The sequence below is a fragment of the Palaemon carinicauda genome, chromosome 9, assembly GCF_036898095.1.
Source record: "Palaemon carinicauda isolate YSFRI2023 chromosome 9, ASM3689809v2, whole genome shotgun sequence".
Lineage (NCBI taxonomy): Eukaryota > Metazoa > Arthropoda > Malacostraca > Decapoda > Palaemonidae > Palaemon > Palaemon carinicauda.
In genome coordinates this window covers 139,731,026-139,755,653 of record NC_090733.1, presented here as the reverse complement: position 1 = coordinate 139,755,653, position 24,628 = coordinate 139,731,026, and the positions used below count along the sequence as shown (strand labels likewise).

Genomic DNA, 24,628 nt, shown 5'->3' with positions numbered 1-24,628 from the left:
GTTAGGTCATTTGTGGTCGCAGTCTCCTCATTTTCTCTAAGGACATTAAAAGTTGGTTGAGGTAGGCATAAGAATTATTTTTTTAGTCGCAGGTGCCGATTCGAATTCAAAATATAGGATTTTCAAAAAATTTTAGGCTGTAGCCGATTATATCCACTGCTTTAATTGTAAAGAGACCACTTGGCTGTGTTCTAGTATATGATACCCTAACCTAAGTTAGACTCGATCTTACGTAGAGGTCTGCGACTTTTCCTCAGCCGCCATTTTTATAGCATGCCTAAAATGCAATGGGGTGTATGTATGAAAGCGGCCACCTATACGCATGGTGACCAGCAACTAAGAAAACGGTAATGTAAGAGGGATTGCCGAGTGGCCTTAGTGCCTCCCGTCGGGTAGATAGGTAAGGAAGTGTCTTCTAGGTTGGGGGGGGGGGGGGTTTAGGCTAGTTGGCGTTTATTTTTTATGCTCGCCGGACAAACTGGCCGCTGATATAGAAAGGCTCCAAGGTATGAAATAAAACTGTTGGGTAAAGGGTAAGATCCTTTTCTTAAGTGTAGAGTTATGCCAAACTGTTATTGTTATACTGTAGTATACAAAATTTTCAATATTCAACTTAGCCGGTGATTATATAAGCTGCAGCTCTGCTGCTCGACAGAAAACTCTACGTTAAAAATCCGCCAGCGATCGCCAAGCAGGTAGGGGGTGTACTTCAACAGCGCCATCTGTCGTGCAGGTACTCAGTACTCATTGTAAACAAAGAACTCAATTTTCTCTCTGTCGTGCCACCGGCAAGACCTACTAATTCGCTGTTGCTAACTGGATTGGTTTTCACAACTATTTGGTGAAATACACGTTTCTAGTTTTGAGCTTTCGCTGTGCAGGCTTTCTCTTCAATAAATCCTTGCATTCTTTTTTTGATATCGGATTATTTGTTGATGACTTTGGATAGTTTTTGAATTCCCCTTTGACCAATTCAAAATGGCTGACCTTTCTCAAGTCCCTAAATTCAGGAAGTGTAATGCTAGGGACTGTTCAAGGCGTCTTCCGAAGGCCTCTATCGATCCTCACACCGTTTGTTCCAATTGTCGGGATAAAACCTGTCAATTGGAAGATCGTTGTGAGGAATGCGTTGGGCTTTCGGAATTCGATTTTATCGAATTCCAGAAATATACACGTAGGCTAGAGAGAGATAGAGTCAGGAGAAGTTCATCTCGTTCCGTTGATTTTTCCTCTCATGCCCCACAACCTATTCCTTCCCCTGTAGTGGTTGCTCCTAATCCCCCTTCTGGCACTCAGGAACCTTCGATGGCAGATATGATGCGTGCCATCCAAGCTCTGGGTGAGAGAGTCGAGTCCTTGGCTAGTGACCGTAACCAGCTCATGGCGGACGTCAAGGAGCTGAAGTGTAAGAGTGCAGTGGGAAGTGATAAAGTGAGTGATAGTGTTGTGGATAGTGTTGCGCTTGAGGGTTCGTCTGTTCGTGCCAGTCGTCCTCCTAGTCCGGGACCTCTTGCAAGCTCCCAAGTCCAGGGGAGAAGCAATGTCGTACGACCAAAGGGTTCGAGAGGCTTTAATCAGCGAACAGACGTTCCCTCCGTGGTTTCGGGCGTATCTACCCAAGATCGCCCCACCCACACAGAGACGAGAGAGCCCATTTATTCCTCGTCTGCGGAAGAGGTTTCTTGTAAGAAACCATGGACCAAGGTCTCACGACCTCTTAAGCGCAAGTCGGTCCCTTCCGCGCAAGTCCAACGGCCCAGTTGTAGCCACTGGGTCAGTTCGGACTCGCTGCAGTCTTCCGATGACTGCTCACCTCCTAAGAGAGGCAAAGCGGTACCGCCTCAGGCAGTCACACCGTCTGTCGCCGCACCTGCTCCTGTAGACCCTAAGTGGTCTTTGCTGCAGACCATGCAGTATCAGTTAACGTCTCTGATGCAGGACTTTCGTGCGGAGAAGGTTGATGCTGCACCAACCTCTTGCCTACAACCAACCACGGTTGTGCGTCCTGTGGACGCTGAGGCGACCTTCTTGCGCACTCCAGCTGAGAGAGTCCCGCCACCCATGCGTTCCAGTGTACCCTGCCAGCCGCATGTTGACGTTCAGCGACGCACGGAACCTTCCGTTGACGTTCGCGAGGTACAACAACCGTCAAAGTTGTTTTGTTTTGACGCGGTGCATCAACCTCCGCAACCCAGTGTGGTTGCCTCTGCTTGCCCACATCAGACTAGACAGTCTGGAGTAGACGCTGTGCGTCCCCGCGCTGCTATGGTTGTTGCCAGCTCACAGACTGGGCAACAGTTCCATGACGTTGCGTCCGGTTCAGTCACGCGTGCACCCGTGCGACCGGACTCAGCTGACCAGCCGATACCTACTCCTTTGCCGCTTCCTCCTCAATTCTCGGATGATGGACTCTCTGATGATGACGATGCGGCACACGTTGATGAACCACATTCGGACCTTGACGAACCCAAGACCACGCAACCCTCTTTGGACTTTAGAAAAGTTCTTGCTCTGTTCAAAGAGATGTATCCGGACCAGTTTGTGTCTGTGGCTCCTCGCTCTCCTCCGTCAGAGTTTGCTTTAGGTACGCAGTCATCCTCGCCTGCCTTTACGAAACTCGTCCTCGCACGCTCGTCCAAGAGAGCTTTACGAGTTTTAGGAGATTGGATGCAGTCCAAAAAGAGTCTAGGGAAGACAGCCTTTACGTTTCCCCCTGCTAAACTCTCTTCCAGATCGAGCGTCTGGTATGCCACAGGAGAAGTTCTCGGCTTGGGAGTTCCTGCCTCTGCCCAGGGCGACTTCTCAAGTCTTGTAGACTCTCCCCGCAGGCTAGCCATGAGACGCTCTAAGATATGCTGGTCACCTTCGGACCTAGACCATCTGTTGAAAGGAGTATTTAGAGCCTTCGAGGTCTTCAACTTTTTGGACTGGTGTCTGGGAGCTTTGAGCAGGAAGATCTCCCCTTCTGACAAGGAATCTTCCTTGCTCATCATGTCCTGCATGGACAAGGCCATACGTGACGGATCTAGTGAGCTTGCTGCTTCGTTCGTATCCGGGGTCCTCAAGAAGCGTGAGAACCTTTGCTCTTTCCTGTCAGCTGGAGTGACACCGTGTCAAAGATCAGAACTTCTGTTTGCTCCTCTCTCTAAGTGCCTTTTTCAGAGGACTTGATTAAGGAGATTGCTGCTTCTTTGATTCAGAAGGACACCCATGACCTGGTTGCGTCCTCTGCCCGCAAAGCCACCCCTTTGCCTACCTTGTCAAGACCCAGGATGGACACTCCAGCGTCCAGATTTATTCCGCCCTTTCGTGGCAGAGCCTCCAGCAGAGGAGGTGCTCGTGCCGAAGGGAGACGTGGGAAGAAGAAAGGAACCAAGTCCTTTAAAGGCAGAGTCTGACTGCCACCTTCTTCAGACAGCAGTGGGAGCCAGACTCAAGAACTTCTGGCAGACCTGGGAGAAGAGAGGCGCAGATGCACAATCTGTGAATTTGCTCAGAGAGGGGTACAAGATCCCGTTTGTACGAAAACCCCCTCTAGCAACGTCTCCCATCGATCTCTCTCCCAGGTACAGAGAGGAAGACAAGAGACGAGCATTGAAACAGGAGGTGTCTCTCTTGCTAGAAAAGGGAGCGGTAGTCAAAGTCCTGGACCATCAATCCCCGGGCTTCTACAACCGTCTCTTCTTAGTGGTAAAGAAGACAGGAGGGTGGAGGCCGGTGCTAGACGTCAGTGCGCTGAATGTCTTTGTCACAAAGCAGACGTTCGCCATGGAGACCACAAAGTCCGTTCTAGCAGCGGTCAGAAAGGAAGACTGGATGGTCTCTTTAGACCTAAGGGACGCATACTTTCACGTCCCCATCCACCCAGACTCCCAACCTTTTCTGAGATTCGTTTACGAAAAGGTTGTCTACCAGTTTCAAGCCCTGTGCTTTGGCCTAAGCACAGCTCCTCTTGTGTTTACGAGGCTGATGAGGAATATAGCCAAATTCCTTCATTTAGCGGACATCAGAGCCTCCCTCTATTTGGACGACTGGCTTCTAAGAGCTTCTTCCAGTCGTCGCTGTCTGAAGGATCTAAAGTGGACTCTAGATCTGACCAAGGAATTGGGTCTCCTGGTCAATATGGAAAAGTCTCAACTGGTCCCATCCCAAACTATTGTGTATTTAGGGATGGAGATTCACAGTCAAGCTTTTCGGGCTTTTCCGTCGGCCCCCAGAACAAGTCAAGCCCAGTTATGCATCCAGAACATGCTGAAGAAGGAACGATGTTCAGTCAGGCAGTGGATGAGTCTGATAGGGACACTATCATCCCTGGAACAGTTCGTTTCGTTAGGAAGACTACACCTCCGTCCTCTTCAATATCACCTAGCTGTTTACTGGAAAAAGGACAAGACGCTAGAAGCGGTCTCGATCCCCATTTCCGAGAAGATGAAGTCTTCCCTGACTTGGTGGAAGGACAGTATCAGCCTCAGAGAGGGTCTGCCCCTGGCTGTTCAGACTCCCAACCACGTTCTCTTCTCGGACGCATCGGACACGGGCTGGGGCGCGACATTAGACGGTCGGGAATGCTTGGGAAATTGGAACTCGAGTCAAAGAACATTGCATATCAACTGCAAGGAGCTACTGGCAGTTCATCTGGCCTTGAAAAGCTTCAAGTCTCTCCTTCAAGGCAAAGTGGTGGAGGTGAACTCGGACAACACCATGGCTTTGGCGTACATCTCCAAGCAAGGAGGGACCCACTCTATGACGTTGTACGAGATCGCAAGGGACCTCCTCACCTGGTCAAAAGATCTAAACTTTTCTCTAGTAACGAGGTTCATCCAAGGCAACTTGAATGTCATGGCAGATTGCCTCAGTCGGAAGGGACAAATCATTCCAACAGAATGGACCCTACACAAGGATGTGTGCAAGAGACTGGGCCACATGGGGCCAACCTACCATAGATCTCTTTGCAACCTTGATGACCAAGAGGCTCCCAATATATTGCTCGCCAATCCCGGACCCAGCAGCAGTTCATATAGATGCTTTTCTACTGGATTGGTCCCATCTAGACCTTTATGCATTCCCCCCATTCAAGATTGTCAACAAGGTACTGCAGAAGTTCGCCTCTCACGAAGGGACAAGGTTGACGTTAGTTGCTCCCCTCTGGCCCGCGAGAGAATGGTTCACCGAGGTACTTCGATGGCTAGTGGACGTTCCCAGAACTCTTCCTCTAAGGGTGGACCTTCTACGTCAGCCACACGTAAAGAAGGTACACCAAGGCCTCCACGTTCTTCGTCTGACTGCCTTCAGACTATCGAAAGACTCTCGAGAGCTAGAGGCTTTTCGAAGGAGGCAGCCAGGGCGATTGCTAGAGCAAGGAGGACATCCACTCTTAGAGTCTACCAGTCGAAGTGGGAAGTCTTCCGAAACTGGTGCAAGTCAGTATCAGTATCCTCGACCAGTACCTCTGTAACTCAAATAGCTGACTTCCTTTTATACCTGAGGAAAGAAAGATCTCTTTCAGCTCCCACTATCAAGGGTTACAGAAGCATGTTGGCATCAGTCTTCCGTCACAGAGGCTTAGATCTTTCCAACAACAAAGATCTACAGGACCTCCTTAAGTCTTTTGAGACCACGAAGGAGCGTCGTTTAGCTACACCTGGTTGGAATTTAGACGTGGTACTAAGATTCCTCATGTCAGAAAGGTTCGAGCCACTACAATCAGCCTCCTTTAAAGATCTCACTTTAAAGACTCTTTTCCTGGTTTGCTTAGCCACAGCTAAAAGAGTCAGTGAGATTCACGCCTTCAGCAGGAACATCGGATTTTCATCTGAAACGGCTACATGTTCTTTACAACTTGGTTTTCTAGCCAAAAACGAGCTACCTTCTCGTCCTTGGCCGAAATCGTTCGATATTCCAAGCCTATCAAATATGGTTGGAAATGAACTAGAAAGAGTCTTATGCCCTGTTAGAGCTCTTAAGTTCTATTTAAGACGAACTAAACCTTTACGAGGACAGTCAGAAGCTTTATGGTGTTCTGTTAAGAAACCATCTTTGCCTATGTCAAAGAATGCCTTATCCTATTTTATCAGACTGTTAATACGAGAAGCTCATTCCCATCTGAGTGAGGAAGACCAAGCTTTGCTGAAGGTAAGGACACATGAAGTTAGAGCTGTCGCAACTTCAGTGGCCTTTAAACAAAATAGATCTCTGCGAAGTATAATGGACGCAACCTATTGGAGAAGCAAGTCAGTGTTCGCGTCTTTTTATCTTAAAGATGTCCAGTCTCTTTACGAGAACTGCTACACCCTGGGACCATTCGTAGCAGCGAGTGCAGTAGTGGGTGAGGGCTCAACCACTACATTCCCCTAATTCCATAACCTTTTTAATCTTTCTCTTGAAATGTTTTTATTGTTGTTTTTGGGTTGTCCGGAAGGCTAAGAAGCCTTTCGCATCCTGGTTGATTTGGCGGGTGGTCAAATTCTTTTCTTGAGAAGCGCCTAGATTAGAGGTTTTGATGAGGTCCTGTAGTATGGGTTGCAACCCTTGATACTTCAGCTCCTAGGGGTCGCTCAGCATCCTAAGAGGATCGCGAGGCTCCGTAAGGAAGACGTACTTAAAAAGGCAGAGTAATTGTTCAAGTCGACTTCCTTACCAGGTACTTATTTATTTTATGTTTGTTATTTTGATAACTGCTAAAATGAAATAAAAAATCCTTAGCTCATAATAATGTAAACATTTATTGCTGGTCTCTACCCACCCCCCTGGGTGTGATTCAGCTTATATAATCACCGGCTAAGTTTAATATTGAAAAATTTTATTTTTATAATAAAATAAATTTTTTAAATTTTTGAATATACTTACCCGGTGATTATATATTAAAGGACCCTCCCTTCCTCCCCAATAGAGACGCAGTGGACCGAGGAGAAAATTGAGTTCTTTGTTTACAATGAGTACTGAGTACCTGCACGACAGATGGCGCTGTTGAAGTACACCCCCTACCTGCATTGCGATCGCTGGCGGATTTTTAACGTAGAGTTTTCTGTCGAGCAGCAGAGCTGCAGCTTATATAATCACCGGGTAAGTATATTCAAAAATTTATTTTATTATAAAAATAACATTTTTCCGTAGCCGAGAAAAATGGACAGCAACTAACCCAAACTTTCCCCCATAACCTGACCTACAAGCCGTGTCCTTACCTTCCTAATGACCTAACAGGGGTGGCTAACGCCCCCTGCGACCTCCCAACCACTGTCGCTATCATACAAACCCAACCTTACCGAACCTAGTAGTTCCCAGATCACAACCTCAGGCACGGGAAAGCCCCCGGACCCCCTTTTTGGGCTGAACTTAGAAAATATAAAATATCTTCATTTTATGGTATATTGTTTCATAGTAAAACACATCTTCCCCATAAGAAAAAAAAATTAGGTTATTAATAAGAAAGGTATCGCCCTGTCCCGATAAACTACATTCACCCCAATTATTTATTTTGACAGTAATCAGTTTGATTATTTGAAATAGAAACAGAAATACCTGTCTAATATTTTATTTTTTTGACAATTTTCCATATTTTTACTTGAAAAGTATTTTTTCCCATATATTTTAATTTTTCCATTTTTACAAACCTTGTGTTGTTTTACACCTTACAATTATATATTTTTTTATTCTGATGTCAAATCTATGTTTATTTCATACCTTAGTTATTTTACTCCGATGTATTTCGTTATTCCCAGATAGTCGGACATCATGGGGGTCAAATCGCGGAGGAGACAGAGGAAGAGATTCCAGTACAAGAACACGGCGAAGAAACGGCAACGTAATCGTAAGAAGAGGCTGAACCCCAACATAGAGATGTGAGTCGTTTTTACTCGACATTTTGATGTTTTCCATAAGTTTTTTGAGTTTATATATGAATTACGATATCGGTGTTGATGTTACTGTTTTTTTAAATATTTTGTTTTAATTGTTCATTATTTCTCATATTTATTTATTTCCTTATTTCCTGTCGTCAGTGGGCTAGAAATATTTTAATTGGTCATCTTTTCTCATATCGTTTATTTCCTTATTTCCTTTCCTCAATGGGCTATTTTTCCCCCTGTTTGAACCTTTACAGGGCTTATAGCATCCTATTTTTCTATTTTATTTTCCAACTAGGGTTATAGCTCAGCTAGTAATAATAATAATAATTAGAGCTATACTGTACTTTATCATAGTAAGCAAGTAATTGTTAGGTGGAAGGGCTGGAGATGTGTGGAGATAGCCTTCAAGTGATATAATTTGATGTCTCGATCGATCAGTTATTAATATTGCTCGTAGTAGTTAAGCTACATGTCCAAAATTCTTATGTTTGAGGGATCTCTATTGCACATATCAACAGGAATAACAATTTCCTGCAATATTTTTTGCAGCGAATTGTCAAGTTTAATGATACAATTTCTCCGTGCGAAGACTTTTAGGTAAAATGAAGCGTGCGTTTATTCCTTCAAAACCCAATTGTTCCGTAACCGAAATACAAACCACGCTATTTACAGAAGGTTTACCTTTTAGCGCAGCTGAAATGATGAGCCAATAGTTTTAACGAGGGTTAATTACCCCCGCGCTAGTTAGCGGAGGGTGGGGAAGGGTAGCTTGCTACCCCTCCCCCCTCCACACACCGGTGACTTGCTTCACTTCACTTTTGGCTCGGCGCTGATCAGACGTGTCTGCTCATCGTCCTCGTGACAGCCTTTAATTTTCTGCTTTTTCTTTTCAGCGTGTGTGTTGGTTGGAAGTTGACCTTCATTATTATTACTTTACAATGCGTACATGCCCTGGAGTTGCCGGTCGTCCTTGTGGGACTTTCATGTCGGAAGTGAATACGGATCCGCACACCCTCTGCCCTCAATGTCGGGGCTGACGGTGTGACCAGGAGAACGTGTGCCGTGAGTGCAGGAAGTGGTCTGCCTCCCAGTGGGAGAGGTTTGGCCGTCGGCGTAAGAAGAAGTCCAAGAGAGACCGTTCTCCTCCGGGGTTAGCCTTGAAGGAGGAAGGTTCTCGGGACTCTTCTTCCGCCGCCCAAACCTCCTCCGAAGCTCCCCCTCGTCCGCCTCCTAAGGAGAGTCGGCCGAGTGGGAGCGCAGGCCCTTGTTCTGTTTCCCGACCTTCGGTGGGGGGAGAGGGCGTCGCCTCCCATAGCGAGGCGGATCCCCCTCCTCCTCCTTGGGAGGTTATTGATAATGCCTTAACCAGTGATGACCTTTCACAGATTTGGTCGTCCCTGGGGCTTAAGGGCTTGCCCTCCAGGGTCGCTCTTATTGACCTTGTCTCGTTGGGGGCCGCTGTTAAGCAGTCGCCGGCGGTAGCAGAGGTAGACCCTCTGTCTATTGTCGACGTCGTGGTGACAGAGGCCTCTGACGTGGCTGGGTAATCCGCCGCAGGTGCTGTTGCGGATGATGGTGCTAAAGGCTCTCCTCCCCCTTCCGTACATCCTTCGAAGGGGGAAGTGAGTCCTTCGGTCTCTGCTGCTGCTCAGCTTCCTTCTGAGGGAAGTGCTTTGACGGAGACTCCCTTTCGGAGGACCGATGGTCCCGACGATCTTCCCCGAGGCCGCCTCCGCCGTAAGGCTCACCGTCCGCTACGCCACAAGGGCCTCCCTTCCCCTTACAGGGAGACTAAGAGGCGCCTTTTTGGGTCTTCATCCTTCGGGGGGGGGGACTCTCCTCGTCAGCCTCAACCTACAGCTCCGCCTTCCTTGAACCTCTCTGCAGACCGCTCACCATCTCCTGCCAGATGTTCGCCTTCTGGAGAACTCGTCACCCGACGGGCAACGGTCCCTTCGGGGCTAAGGGATCCTTCCCTTCCGCGAGCAGTGCTAGCGCACAGGCGCTCTCCTGCTCGTCGGCGATCTCCTGCTCGCCGACGCTCACCTGCTCGTCGGCTCTCTCCTGATGTTCGCCCCCCTCGCCAGCGCTCTCCTGCTCGTCAGCTCTCTTCTGAGCGTCAGCGCTCATTTGAGGACCATCGCCCTGCGGTCTCTGACCACCCTTTAGTTCCTGCTGAGCTCTCGGCTCACCATCTGCCTGGTCCTGTGGCTACGCAACATCGTGCTGCGCGTGTGTCAAAAACACATGTTCGCCAACGCGCCAGCGATCTTCCAGTTCCTGCTCGTGAACGCGCCGCGCCACCTGTCCTTTAACATGACACGCGTCGACCTTCTGCTCGCCAGCGATCACCTACGCGCCAGCGATTACCTCCTCGCCAGCGTTCACCTGCTTGCCAGCGCGCACAGGCGATCTTAGTATCGCCTATTCAACAGCGACAGCTAGCGCGCCAACGTTCTCCAACGCTCCTGAAGGAACATGGTTCGCCAGCTTCTAGCTCGCCATCACGCGATCGCCCTCCTGCGTATGCTGCTCGCCATTGCACGATCGCCCTCCTGCGCATGCTGATCACCATCGCTCCCCATCACGCGATCGCCCACCTGCGCATGCTGCTCGCCATCACGCGATCTCCCTCCTGCGCATGCTGCTCGCCATCGCTCGCCATTGCACGATCGCCCTCCTGCGGATGCTGATCACCATCGCACCCCATCACGCGATCATTCACCTGCGCATGCTGCTCACCATCGCTTGCCATTACGCGGTCATTCACCTGCGCATGCTGCTCACCATCGCTTGCCATTACGCGGTCATTCACCTGCGCATGCTGCTCGCCAGTGCGTCGACATGCCACATCGCGCCATCGCCAACTTGAGCGACTGCACTCACCAGCTCATCATCGATCGCCCGTGGATCTACATCGCCAGCGGTCTTCCTCACCTACGCGGCAGCGCGTTCCCTCGCTGTCGCGCCAACGCTTGCGTTTGTCGCCTCGGACACGCGTTCATTTACCTGCCCATCCTCGCGCCCACTCGCCTGAGCGATCATTCGCCTGCGTGCCCGCGCGACCGCTCGCCTGCGTGCCCGCGCTACCGCTCGCCTGGGCGCCCGCGCGATCATCCACCTGCGCGCCCGCGCGACCATCGTTCGCGGCGAATTCCGCAGCCGGTGGTAGCAGCAGGAACGCGTGCTCCTAGACGGCACTCTGGATCACCTCCATCCAAACACAGGTTGGTAGTGCAGGACGAGGAGAGGTTAGTACAGCATTCTTCCCCACCTTCTTTTCAGGCAGGTACCGTGGTGTCCACTCCAAAGGATCGTCCGATCCCTTTCCCTTTAGCGAGGATTTCGGACTCTGTGTCCTTGGAGCAACAGACTTGGTTTGGTCCTCTGGCACGGGCGTTAGTGAGGGTAATGAAACCAGCACTCGCCAGCCAGGGTAACAAACCAACGGCTGTCTCTCCTACGCTGAAGAGAAAGAGAGGAGTGGACTTCGTGGTGACTTCCCCCAGGGCGAAGTTGGTTCCCAAGAGGTCGGTCGCGAAGGTCCCTTCTCCTGCACGAGTACTCTCTCCTTCTCCCGTGGACGAGGCCTTTCCGTCCTCAGGTGAGTCCAGTGGGGCGGTAGTCTTCCCCTCGGCACCAGGGGGGGAGACTTCGCTTCATGCAGGAGAATCGTCTCGTGAGGAAGGGGCCCCTCGAACCTCGTTGTTGGGATCCTGTATCCCTCCCAGGAGGGAATCCAAGGACTCCAAGACCATCCCTAAATCCTCTGAAAGGATTCGTCAGGAACCCACGACTACCCAGGGGAATCTCCACGTGTCACCCCAGGAAGAGATCCCTGGGGCAGGAGACTTAGCTGCCAGCCCGCAGGGAGGAGAACAGCAAGAATCCGAACATGCCTTCTGGCAGGTCCTAAGCCTGATAAGGCAACTTAACGGGCTTATGGATCCAGTCATCGTCCCCCGTGAAGGTAAAGACACGATTTTGGATGAAGTGTTTGACATTTGGAAGGCCCCTAAGACCAGTGCGGCTCTGCCCTGGTCTCGGGGGCTGAAGAGTGCCAGGGCTAGGGCCAACGCTCAGCTCGCACTTCTTGCCTCCAGTCGTTCCACTGCCGGGAACAAGCTCATCCCTCCTCCTCGTCTTCAGCAGAGGAGGTATTTCGAGATCCTGGGTGAGCACAACCTCGCTCTTCCTCTCCATCACTCTGTGGAGGAGCTGGCGAAGGGAGTTCCCCTTGAGAAACTCTCTGCCCGGCAGGTGTCGTTCTCGGCGGCAGAGATCCTTAGCCACGAGAAGGTCGCTAAGTGTGCCATGCAGGCCACTTCGTGGCTGGACTTTTGGCTAGGATCTCTGGGCATCCTATTGCGATCGGAGGACTTGTCCAAGGAGACCAATAGGAAGGCCCTAGAGACCTTCTTGCTCTCGGGCACCCGCTCCATCGAGTTTTTGGCGCACCAGGTTACCACCCTGTGGGCCAACTCGGTGTTGAAGCGTCGCGATGCTGTGTCCGAGAGATTCCATCCGAAGGTCCCCGCCGTAGATGTGTGTAGGCTCCGACATGCTTCCCTTCTGGGGGAGAGCCTGTTTGAGCCTCAAGACATGGAGCGAACGGCTGAGAGGTGGAGGAAATCCACCACGGACTCCCTCCTCTATAGGGCCCTTACAACTCGGCCCTATAATCCTCCAGCCCCGCCACAACAGCAGCAACAGCCTCGTAAGGCTCCCAAACAGGCACCGGCAGCTAAGAATGTGGTGTCTAAGCCCCAGCCCTTTCCAGCCAAGGTCAAGAGGGGCGGTAAGTCCTCCAGGGAAGGCTCCCCAGGCTTCTTCAGTCGACTCTTTCTTGTAAAGAAGGCTACTGGAGGCTGGAGACCCGTCATCGATCTCTCAGCTCTGAACAGGTTTGTCAAACAAACCCGGTTCAGCATGGAGACAGCAGACACGGTCAGACTTGCGGTGAGACCACAAGACTTCATGTGCACACTGGATCTAAAGGACGCGTACTTCCAGATCCCAATCCATCCGTCTTCCAGGAAGTACCTGAGATTCTGCCTAGACAACAAGATTTACCAGTTCAAGGTGCTGTGTTTCAGTCTCTCCACAGCTCCTCAGGTGTTCACCAGAGTGTTCACCCTGATTTCATCTTGGGCGCACAGGAACGGCATTCGTCTCCTTCGTTACCAGGACGATTGGCTGATCCTAGCAGACTCGGAGTCGACCCTTCTTCGGCACCGAGACAGGCTTCTGGATCATTGCCAGGATCTGGGGATCGTGGTAAACCTCGAGAAGTCCTCTCTGCAGCCGTTCCCAACGTTAGGTTTATCTAGGCATGCTAATAGACACCAATCTCCACAAAGCCTTTCCATCAGACGACCGGATAGCAAGGCTGAGTAGGGTGGCGGAACCCTTCCTCGGGCGAAAAGAACTCCCCGCCCAATCGTGGTTGCGTCTCTTAGGCCACCTATCCTCCCTGGCCCGTCTGGTTCCAAACAGCCGCCTCAGGATGAGATCCCTTCAATGGCGGCTCAAGTCCCGGTGGAATCAAGGATCCGATTCCCCGGACATTCTGATCCCAATGGGGTCTCTGGAACAGACGGACTTGCGGTGGTGGCTGGCCGACGAGAACCTGCGGAAGGGAGTGAGTCTTCTCGTCCTCCCCCCGGAATTAACTCTGTTTTCGGACGCGTCAAAAGAAGGGTGGGAGGCGCACGTTCTGAACCAGAGGGCCTCAGGCCTTTGGTCAGAATAAGAAAAGTGCCTACACATCAACCTGCTAGAATTGAAGGCCGTCTTTCTGGCTCTTCAGCAGTTCCAACGGTCCCTGGCGGGGCACTCCGTGGTGGTGATGAGCGACAACACCACGGTAGTGGCTTATATCAACAAGCAGGGAGGCACTTTTTCGCAACAGCTATCCCATCTTGCAATAGAGACTCTGTGGTGGACCGAAACCCACTCGATAACACTATCAGCTCGCTTCATTCCTGGCAAGAGGAATGTGCTCGCCGACAGTCTGAGCAGGGCTTCGCAGATAGTGAGTACCGAGTGGTCTTTGGATCCTCAGATAGCCAACAAAGTCCTGACTTTGTGGGGTTCCCCGACTGTGGACTTGTTCGCGACAGCCTTGAACTTCAAGCTGCCCCTGTACTGCTCACCAGTCCCGGACCCCAAGGCACTCTGGCAAGATGCTTTCCAGTAACGGTGGGACAACATCGACGTGTACGCCTTCCCACCGTTCTGTCTGATGAGAAGGGTGCTCAACAGGACCAGACTATCGGTCAACTGTTCGATGACTCTGGTAGCTCCGCTATGGCATCACGCGGAATGGTTTCCGGACCTTCTGCAACTCCTGACGGAACTCCCAAGGGAGCTTCCTCCACGACACGAGCTTCTCAGACAACCCCACTCCGGCGTCCCTCACAGGGCCATAGCCTCGCTTCGGCTTCACGCCTGGAGACTATCCAGCGTCTCCTCGCGGAGAGAGGCTTTTCGCAACAGGTTGCGGAGAGAATGTCTCGGCACCTGCGAAGGTCCTCTGAGGGAGTGTACCAAGCAAAGTGGAGAGTCTTTTGTGGTTGGTGTCGTGGAAGGGGTATCTCTCCACTCGATGCCACTATTCCAGCAATAGCGGACTTCCTCGTGTATCTGCGAGAGGAAATGCGCCTTTCTGTCTCGGCAGTGAAAGGCTATCGCTCAGCCTTAACCTTGGCCTTCAGATTGAAGGGCGTGGATATTTCTTCATCGCTAGAACTCTCTTTACTCATACGTAGCTATGAGCTTACCTGCCCCCAGTCGGAAGTGAGACCCCCTCCTTGGAACGTGGTTCGAGTCCTCAGGTCTCTTAAGAGACCTCCCTTCGAGCCATTACGCCAGGCCTCTGATCACCACCTGTCTTGGAAGACGGCTTTCCTACTCGCCTTGGCTTTGGCCAAGCGAGTTAGTGAACTTCATGGTCTCTCGTACGACATCGCCCATTCAAGGGGATGGGGGGAGGTAACGTTCAGGTTCGTCCCTGAGTTTGTTGCCAAGACTCAGAATCCTGGAGTGCCGGATCCTCGGTTCGACTCTTTCAGGATCGCGAGTCTCCGTTCTGTAACAAGCGACCCAGACCAGCTGCTACTATGTCCAGTGAGGTGTCTGAGGCACTACTTGAAGAGAACGGCTGCAGTCCGTCCTCATGTGCGAGCTTTGTTTGTGAGCACAGGCAGGACTAAGAGGAGGGTCACCAGGAACACCATCTCAGCTTGGATTCGAAGGGTTATCCACCATGCCCTGAATCCTGACCCTCCTCCGTCACGTTGCCCTCGGGCCCACGATGTCGGGTATTGCTACATCCCTGGCCTTCAAGAGAAACTTCTCTGTGACACAGGTACTTCAAGCTGGGGTCTGGAAGCGTCAAACGACCTTCACAGCCCACTACCTGCAAGACGTGACCCACAGGAGCCTCGATACGTTTTCTATCGGCCCTGTGGTGGCTGCACAACAGCTGGTCTAACCTCAGGCTCCTTTTGGACAAGTAGCAGTAGGTTGAGGGCGTTGTTACCCGGTCTTAGTCTGCGTGAATGAAAGAGTATGTCTGACCCTTACTTCTTTCTTCATTCTCCCCTCTCTTGGGGAAGCAGCATCCTGGTCCTCGCATAGCTGACCTCGACCTCTGCAGGTAACCCATGCTTCTTTGTGCTCCTAGTATTAAGCTTAATACTGTTGCGTCTCCCATACCCTGACGAGGTGGTATGGGGAACGTCCTATCCTAGAATTCCTATCTGAAGGTCTCAAGGTCAACTTCATAGGACGAGTCACACTCTCCTCCTCACACTGCTTATGTAGGCCACTCGTTTCTAGCGATGCTAGGAACTTGTGAGGTACAGGGGCTCCCTCTCTCTAGTGCTGCTCACTGAGGGATCGAGCACCCGGGCATGCCGAAGTCAGTAAGGCTGGGGACTTTCCACCCTTCCTAAGGGGTAAGTCACCCTCTGTAAATAGCGTGGTTTGTATTTCGGTTACGGAACAAATGACAAATTCGAAGATAATTTGTATTTTTCCTAACCATACAAACCTTAGCTATTTACACATATGTGCCCGCCATCCCTGACCCCCAAGTCAAGTCCTACCTCTAAGTGAAGTGAAGCAAGTCACCGGTGTGTGGAGGGGGGAGGGGTAGCAAGCTACCCTTCCCCACCCCCCGCTAACTAGCGCGGGGGTAATTAACCCTCGTTAAAACTATTGGCTCGTCATTTCAGCTGCGCTAAAAGGTAAACCCTCTGTAAATAGCTAAGGTTTGTATGGTTAGGAAAAATACAAATTATCTTCGAATTTGTCATGTTTACAATAGAAAAAGGCGGCACAGCGTTCAGACATTTGAAGTGACGTTTTGAGGGGAAAGCCAATGCTGTCTGTAGTTATAATGTCATTTTGAATATCCTAGGAAAGAAAATAAAAAGCCTCTTTCCACATTAATTGTCAAGTCCACATTTTCAAAATACTTAAAAAAAAGAAAATATTCAGTTTCATCTTCAAAGCATTAATATCAATCGTGTTTCGGATGTCTAGTGGGAGCTTGTATTGTCTAGCTCAGTGTTACTCAACCAGGGGGCATGCCCCCCTAGGGGGGCGCAAGAGGATTCAAAGGGGGGCGTGAGCCTCAGGAGAATAATGCAGCTATAAATGAAAAAAAAATAAGTTGTGTTATTTTAGACTAGATCAGTTAAATAAAAAAGACATTATAGTAAAAAATATAATAATAATAATAATAATAATAATAATAATAATAATAATAATGGTAAAAGTTTTTTATAATAAAGTAATATCATAGTTACTAATTCATGCTTTCTCCTTCCACGTAGGCTACTGTAGAGTACATTGCCTGTCGTGGACGTGTATAATACGTGTCCCTTACTGGTGAGCTATGAGATCCGTTTCTCACACCCAGTCCCACCGTACACACTATCAACACAGTCCCTGTCAACACTCCCAGTTTACCACACATGTCCGAAAGTATTTGAACATTTCTTCCTTGCCGTTTCTACAGGCGAAATTGTTGAGGTACATTATCTCAGTTTCTTATCGACCCATTAACATTGTCAGGTTTGTGAGAATGTGAATGAAAGAATAGGGGAGAGATATATTCTGGGTATTAATTTTTTTTCCTATCAATTATTTTTGACTAGTTTTGTTTTCCCTGTGTCGTTGATGGGCTGCCCTGCATTGGTGGGGTTATTGTCCTTTATTTGAAAAAAAAAAAATCTATCAGTTTCTATGTTTATCAATATACCGAAATATGTTGAGAGACCGTTGCTAAGATTACTGCAAAATTTTGAAGATGTTATTTTGTTTTATTTATTTTTCCTTCATATTGTAAAAATCATAAGTTAATGGTCTCAAATTTTACTATTTGCAAAAGAAGATGTACTAATAACCACCACTTCATGATTATCTCAACCATATGATCAGTGACCGAGTCAGAGAGGTAGAGTCAGCGAGTAGAGAGAGAGAGAGAGAGAGAGAGAGAGAGATTCATGTGTATATATATATATATATATATATATATATATATATATATATGTATATATATATATATATATATATATATATATATATATATATATATATATATATATATATATATAGGGCTGTATTAGAGAGAGAGAGAGAGAGAGAGAGAGAGAGAGAGAGAGAGAGATTCGTGTGTATATATATATATATATATATGTATATATATATATATATATATATATATATATATATATATATATATATATATATATATATATATATATAGGGCTGTATTAGAGAGAGAGAGAGAGAGAGAGAGAGAGATTCGTGTGTATATATATATATATATATATATATATATATATATATATATATATATATATGTATGTATATAAAATTTAGTTATAAATGTTTGTATCTCTCTCTCTCTCTCTCTCTCTCTCTCTCTCTCTCTCTCTCTCTCTCTCTCTCTCTCTCTCTCTCTCTCTCTCTCTCTCTCTCTATATATATATATATATATATATATATATATATATATGTGTATATATATATATTATTTCCTCTCCTTTTTTCCTTCTTCTTTTCCTTCAAGGTTAATTTAACGTCCAAGGCTGGATGTATTTCTTATATTGTCTCAATTTTCTGCCAATCTCGTGTTTAGCCTCAAAATTTTCAAAAATTTTTGGATATATCTTTCTCCCTCTTTCTCTGTCCTTCTCACTCATTGATCATGTAGCTGTGATAATCATACTGTGGTGGTTATCATCAAGAGGTGAAAAATACCTTAATTTACAAATGCATATTATCTTGATCGCAGATACGTTTTGCCAGTTTCATTCCAACTATGTTGCAATGAGTGCCAAGAAGCGGAAGTATAACGAAGATTATATTCGTTTTGGATTTGTGTCCCTCCGAAAGGGTGACACAGAGGTCCCACAGTGCGTGATATGTTACAAGACTCTGAGCAATGATGGAATGCGACCCTCACGCTTGGAACGCCACCTGCAAACAGCACATCCTGGTCTAGTTGACAAGCCAAAGGCATTCTTTGAAACAAAAAAACACACCTTGAAGCAAGTGAAAATGGATGACAGCGGGGTATTTCGACAACAATCATCAAAGGTTGTTGAGGCTTCTTATGAAATTTCCATGTTGATTGCAAAGAGCAAGAAGAGCCATAACATTGGAGAGACTCTCATAAAGCCAAGTATACTATGTGCAGCTCAACTCATTCTTGGTAAAGATAGTGCAAATAAGCTTTCCCAAATTTCCCTGTCAAACGATACAGTCCAGAGAAGGATCCATGAACTGTCTCAAGATATCAAAGAACAAACACTCGAACTAGTAAGAGCCTCGCCTGTTTTTGCAATCCAGTGTGATGAAACGACCGATATCGCTCAGTGTGCTCAGTTCTTGATGTATGCTCGTTTTGTGTCAGGCAACAATATAAAGGAGGAAATTTTGTTTTGTTGCCCCATGGAAAGTTGTACAACAGCAGAAGCCATTTTTAAAGTTACATCAGACTTTTTTAAGGAAAATAAACTTTCTTGGGACTCACTAATAGGGGTGTGTAATGATGGAGCCCCAGCCATGTTTGGCCTGCGTTCTGGGTTCATCACAAAGGTGAAAGAAAAAAATCCTTCTGTAATAAGTACACACTGCATAATTCACCGTGAATCTTTAGCATCCAGAACTTTGCCTGCTGAAATGAGGGATGTTCTAAACGTGGCTATAAAGGTAGTAAATTTCATCAAATCTGGAGCCTTAAACAGTCGTCTCTTCAAATTATTGTGTAAAGATATGGATTCTGAACATGAAGCCCTGCTTTTTCACACAAACATACGATGGTTATCAAAAGGAAACATGCTTGAAAGGCTTTATGAGCTACGAGAAGAAGTAATAATATTTCTAGATTCACAGCAGAAGGCAGCCCTTCTTGACAAATTCAAGTCTGACAGCTTTCAGATAATTCTAGCTTACTTGGTGGATATTTTTGAATCTTTGAATGCAGTGAACCTTAAACTACAAGGGAAAAATATCCACATCATCTCTCGCCACGACACCATTCGAACTTTCATGGCCAAACTCGACCTCTGGAAATGTCGAATTCAGCAGGGAAATGCAGCCAGTTTTAGGAACTTAGATTCTGGGCTCGCTCATGGTAACCTTGACCCTGAGTTAAAGATCCTTATAATCACTCATCTAAGCAGCTTGAAAGCAGAATTCACGAAATACTTTCCAGACATAGATGACATGCGTGAATCCTGGAAATTCATTAGGAATCCTTTTCAGTGTGAATTCGCTAATGTTGCTGAGGAAATTCAAGAGGAGTTTCTTGAGTTAAAGTTTAATTCCACAGCTAAGGATGAATTCAACGATTTGGATTTGGAGACATTCTGGATTAAATACCATTCTGTGTACCCTCTGATCTCACATCAGGCTCTTCGGGTTCTAACAATGTTTGGATCAACGTACCTGTGTGAAACTGCATTTTCTACGCTCACTGCTATAAAAACAAAATACAGAAACCGCCTGGATGTGGAAGATGATTTACGTTGTGCACTCTCTAACATTAAACCTCGTATTCAAGATCTGGTATCCAAGAAGCAGTGTCAGGTATCTCACTAAATAAGTTAAGCAAGTTATCCTGTAGAAGTGAAAATGTCAATTATCTCACTTTATTTCCTACTTAGTAAATTGACTATACAACCCATAAGGCTTTTTTTATTCCTTTTCATATAAAATCTGCAAGTGAAATTTATCTTTATATGCAAGAGGGGGAGGGGGCGTGGCGATAAAAAAATAATTGTGGAGGGGGCATGGTAGTAAAAGGTTGAGAACCACTGGTCTAGCTGAAACTGGCGCTCCCCCAGACCCTAATGGACATTGAACGTCCTCACTGTCTCCAATACTAAGCTGTATATTTCGAGACTTGCCACACACAGCTTGTCTTATAACACAGGCTTCTTTTTGGGAGTTGCAGTGTGACTGCATTTGTTTCTTGATTTGTTTGAGGGAGTGATACAAAGAAATGGTGACTGTTGTTCATTTCAATGAATTTTTTTCACAAGCCAATCTGTGTCTTAAATTCACTTATTGTAATTATTCACAGTTATTACCTCCGCCAATGAAGTTAGGAGGCGGTTATGTTTGTGAACAACTTCCTGGCCAAAATTTCATTCACAGAGTAATGAAACTTGCAGGGATTAACTTGTATAAAAAGCTGGAAATTATTAAATTGTGGAAGGTCAAGGTCATGGTCAAGCAAAATGGCCAATTCACATAATCAGCCATAAGTTAGGACATCGTTGTCACAGAGACTTCACACTTGGTTCATATTTGAGTGTGTGAAAATCCACGCCAAATATCAATGTCAAGGTCGAGCAAAAGGTCAAGAGATAAGCTGTCGCGGCGGAGGTCTGCGCTCTACTGAGTGCCCCTTTAGTTTATTATTATTATCATCACAAGCAAAACTACAACCCTAGTTGCAAAAGCAGGATGCTATAAGCCCAAAGGGCTCCAACAGAGAAAAATAGCCCAGCAAGGAAAGGAAACAAGGAAATGAATAAAATACAAGAAAAGTATGAACAATTAGATATTTTAAGAAAAGAAACATCAAGATAAGTCTTTCATAGATAAACTATAAAAATAAAGATATAAAAAAAAAACATGAAGAGAAATGAGATGGAATAGTGTGCCTGAGTTTAAAGTACGCTATGAGAATTTTATGGCGTTTATTGTGGAGTTAAAAATTTTGTTTGGGACCCGCTGGACATATTTATTCTTTATTTACCATCTAGATAAAGGATTAATTTATATTCCTAACGGAATCATGCAGATGTTCCGTAGTAGTCCTTTGTTTAATCAACCTAATGAAGTTTTAATTTCTTTCCAGCCAGCCAATCAAGAAAAACTGGGATGATAAGAAGTCTGCCGTTGCCAACGTAGACGAGATGGGACTCGTGTTCAACCTGTGCAAGATAAAACCAAAGAAGGAGGAACTAATAACTCCAATGGTAAGTTCTCTGTGTAAGGAGAAAATATCGTACCTCTTGCTTAGAATTATGATGGAAACTTTCAAATCTTTATGACTAGTAAGACTCGTAATGGCAATAGAGGTCAGATGGGTCACGGACCCATTTCTATACTACATGGAAGTCACTAGACAGTTAAATAATCTCTTTGTTTTTTCCTACACTAACTATAGTCCATTTCTTATCTCTTGGTTTTTCCTACACTATCTATAGTCCATTTCTTATCTTTTGGTTTTTCCTACACTAACTATAGTCCATTTCTTATCTCTTGGTTTTTCCTACACTATCTATAGTCCATTTCTTATCTTTTGGTTTTTCCTACACTAACTATAGTCCATTTCTTATCTCTTGGTTTTTCCTACACTAACTATAGTCCATTTCTTATCTCTTGGTTTTTCCTACACTATCTATAGTCCATTTCTTATCTTTTGGTTTTTCCTACACTAACTATAGTCCATTTCTTATCTCTTGGTTTTTCCTACACTATCTATAGTCCATTTCTTATCTTTTGGTTTTTCCTACACTAACTATAGTCCATTTCTTATCTCTTGGTTTTTCCTACACTAACTATAGTCCATTTCTTATCTCTTGGTTTTTCCTACACTATCTATAGTCCATTTCTTATCTTTTGGTTTTTCCTACACTAACTATAGTCCATTTCTTATCTCTTGGTTTTTCCTACACTAACTATAGTCCATTTCTTATCTCTTGGTTTTTCCTACACTAACTATAGTCCATTTCTTATCTCTTGGTTTTTCCTACACTAACTATAGTCCATTTCTTATCTCTTGTTTTTTCCTACACTAACTATAATCCATTTCTTTTAGCGAGTCATATTTGCACCAACTCGCACCGGTGCCCCCTTAGCTCGGAAAAGTTTCCTGATCGCTGATTGGTTGGACAAGATAATTCTAACCAATCAGCGACCAGGAAACTTTTCCAAGCTAAAAGGGCACGGTTGCGAGTTGGTGCAAATATGACTCGCTAAAAGAAATGGACTATACAAACCCTTGTAGCTGTTTATGTCATGTACCCCTTTTGGTCATGTAATAATAGGTTTGAAATACAGGAGGTTTTTTTTGAGAACTACTCTCCCTCCTTTAAACTAAGGAAAGCTAAAACAAAAGAATTATGGGTTCTGACATCAGAACTTCCACCAAAGGTTTATAAATTTTTCTACATATATTAGACTAGAGAGCATGCTAGAAATAGGAATGAATGGCGAGCGATTGTGACCCAGTTCGGGTAGGCCCTGCTGCTTCCTCCGGTGCCTTAGATGACTGCGGAGGTAGCAGCTGTAGGGGATTCAGCATTATGAAGCTTCATCTGTGGTGGATAATGTGGGAGGGTGGGCTGTGGCACCCTAGCAGTACCAGCTGAACTTGGTTGAGTCCCTTGTCAGGCTGGGAGGAACGTAGAGAAGAGAGGTCCCCTTTTTTGTTTTGTTTCATTTGTTGATGTCGGCTACCCCCCAAAATTGGGGGAAGTGCCTTGGTATATGTATGTATGTATATTAGACTTGACAGACTTAATTGGTTCCATCTTTGTTATACTCGGTTGGATTTCTGTTTCCATCTCCGAACGTTTGCAAGTTGGTGATCTTCTGTACTGGCTGTAATGCATCGAACCTCACATGATTAAGCTATGACATAAAGGGGCTAAATTGTCTGTTCATGGAGTCGCTGTTCTTGGTGGATGTCGCTGAAATATTTATATGTCGAGGGGCAATCTTAACCCTTTTACCCCCCAAAAGGACGTACTGGTATGTTTCACAGAACTCATCCCTTTACCCCCATGGACGTACCGGTACGTCCTTGCAAAAAACTGCTGTTTACATTTTTTTTTTTTTTTTTTTGCATATTTTTGATGATTTTTTTAAGAAACTTCATGCATTTTCCAAGAGAATGAGACCAACCTGACCTCTCTATGACAAAAATTAAGGCTGTTTAAGCAATTTAAAAAAAATATACTGCAAAATGTGCTTGAAAAAAAAAATAACCCATGGGGGGTTAAGGGTTGGAAAGTTCTAAATAGCCTGATCGTAAAAGGGTTAAAATTTACAAGGGTAGATTGAATTTTCCTTAAAATTGATTTAAAAATGATGAAATACCTAATTATAGTGCAGTTGAATTTTTAAAAAATTCCATTTGTCATTGTAGCCCGGTATTGTATCTTTCTCCGTGTTTGAATTCCCCTAGAATGAAAGGTAAGAATATTTACCTCCGCCAAGGAAGTTAGGAGGTGGTTATGTTTTCACTCCTTTTTGTTCGTTTGTTTGTTAACTTCCTGGTCACAATTTTACTCTTAGAGTAGTGAAACTTTCAGGGATAAATTGTTACGTTGAGACGTGGAAGTGATTCAATTTTGAAAGTCTTAAGTCAAAGGTCAAGGTCCAGGTCGAGCAAAAGGTAGAACGAATTAACCCTAACCTTAACCTTTATCCACAGGATCATTATGAAGAATACAGCGACGACGAGGACAGCCAGGAAAGGCCGACCCCAAAGAAGCGAAAGAGGAAGAAGAAAGAAACCCCAGTGGTAAGTTGCTTCGTATCATATAGTCATTCGGCGTTGCAAATTGCCGAATTGCTTTTTTTCGTGAGAGAATTTAAACTTATATAAGGCAAGATTGTGATAATGTGTTTAGCTTTTGTGTAATTTAGTGAAGTAATTTATTCCATTGAAACTTAAAACCCTTTTTAAATATTTAACTTAGCCGGTGAATATATAATAGCTGCTGCTCCGGCGGCTCGACAGAAAAACACAAAAACTCGCGAGCGATCACTATGAAGGTTGCGGGTGTGCCCACCAGCGCCAACTATCGGCCAGATACCGCATATGCATGTAAACAGCTCCAATTCTTCTCTGTCGGTCTGATCGACAAGACGTACCATTACTCGCTGTTAACCTGGAGTTTTTCAACAGACTTGGTGAAGTACTTCCTTTTGGTTTGAGCTTTCGCAGTGCAGGTGTTTTATCTTCAACTTAAATCTTGAACTCTTTTTTGGATAGATTTAATTGTTGATGACTTTGGATTGTTTTTTGGACTTTCTTTGACTTTTCAAAATGGCCGACCCTTCCCTTAGTACGGAAGTGTGTTTTAGGCTTTTAGCAATTATCTTATCACGTTATAAATTGTTGTTGTTAATTATAGATTTTCCTCTATATATTTTATATCTCACCCGCCTTTATTAGGCCTCTTCGATTAGCTTTCCATTTATAATAAACATCAAGATAAATTTTAATGATTTGTTTATAT

General features: G+C 45.9%; 1 protein-coding gene across 1 annotated transcript in view; it reads left to right on the top strand.

Annotated features, from left to right (window-relative positions):
- The window catches only part of LOC137647195 (nucleolar protein 16), a 40,407-nt gene that overhangs the window by 491 nt on the left and 15,288 nt on the right, over positions 1–24,628 (top strand). The window contains exons 2-4 of the mRNA XM_068380525.1: positions 7,719–7,838; positions 21,232–21,352; positions 23,818–23,907. Coding sequence (XP_068236626.1) covers positions 7,732–7,838; positions 21,232–21,352; positions 23,818–23,907 — 318 coding nt within the window. The 5' untranslated portion in view covers positions 7,719–7,731. The remainder of the gene's footprint in view (positions 1–7,718; positions 7,839–21,231; positions 21,353–23,817; positions 23,908–24,628) is intronic.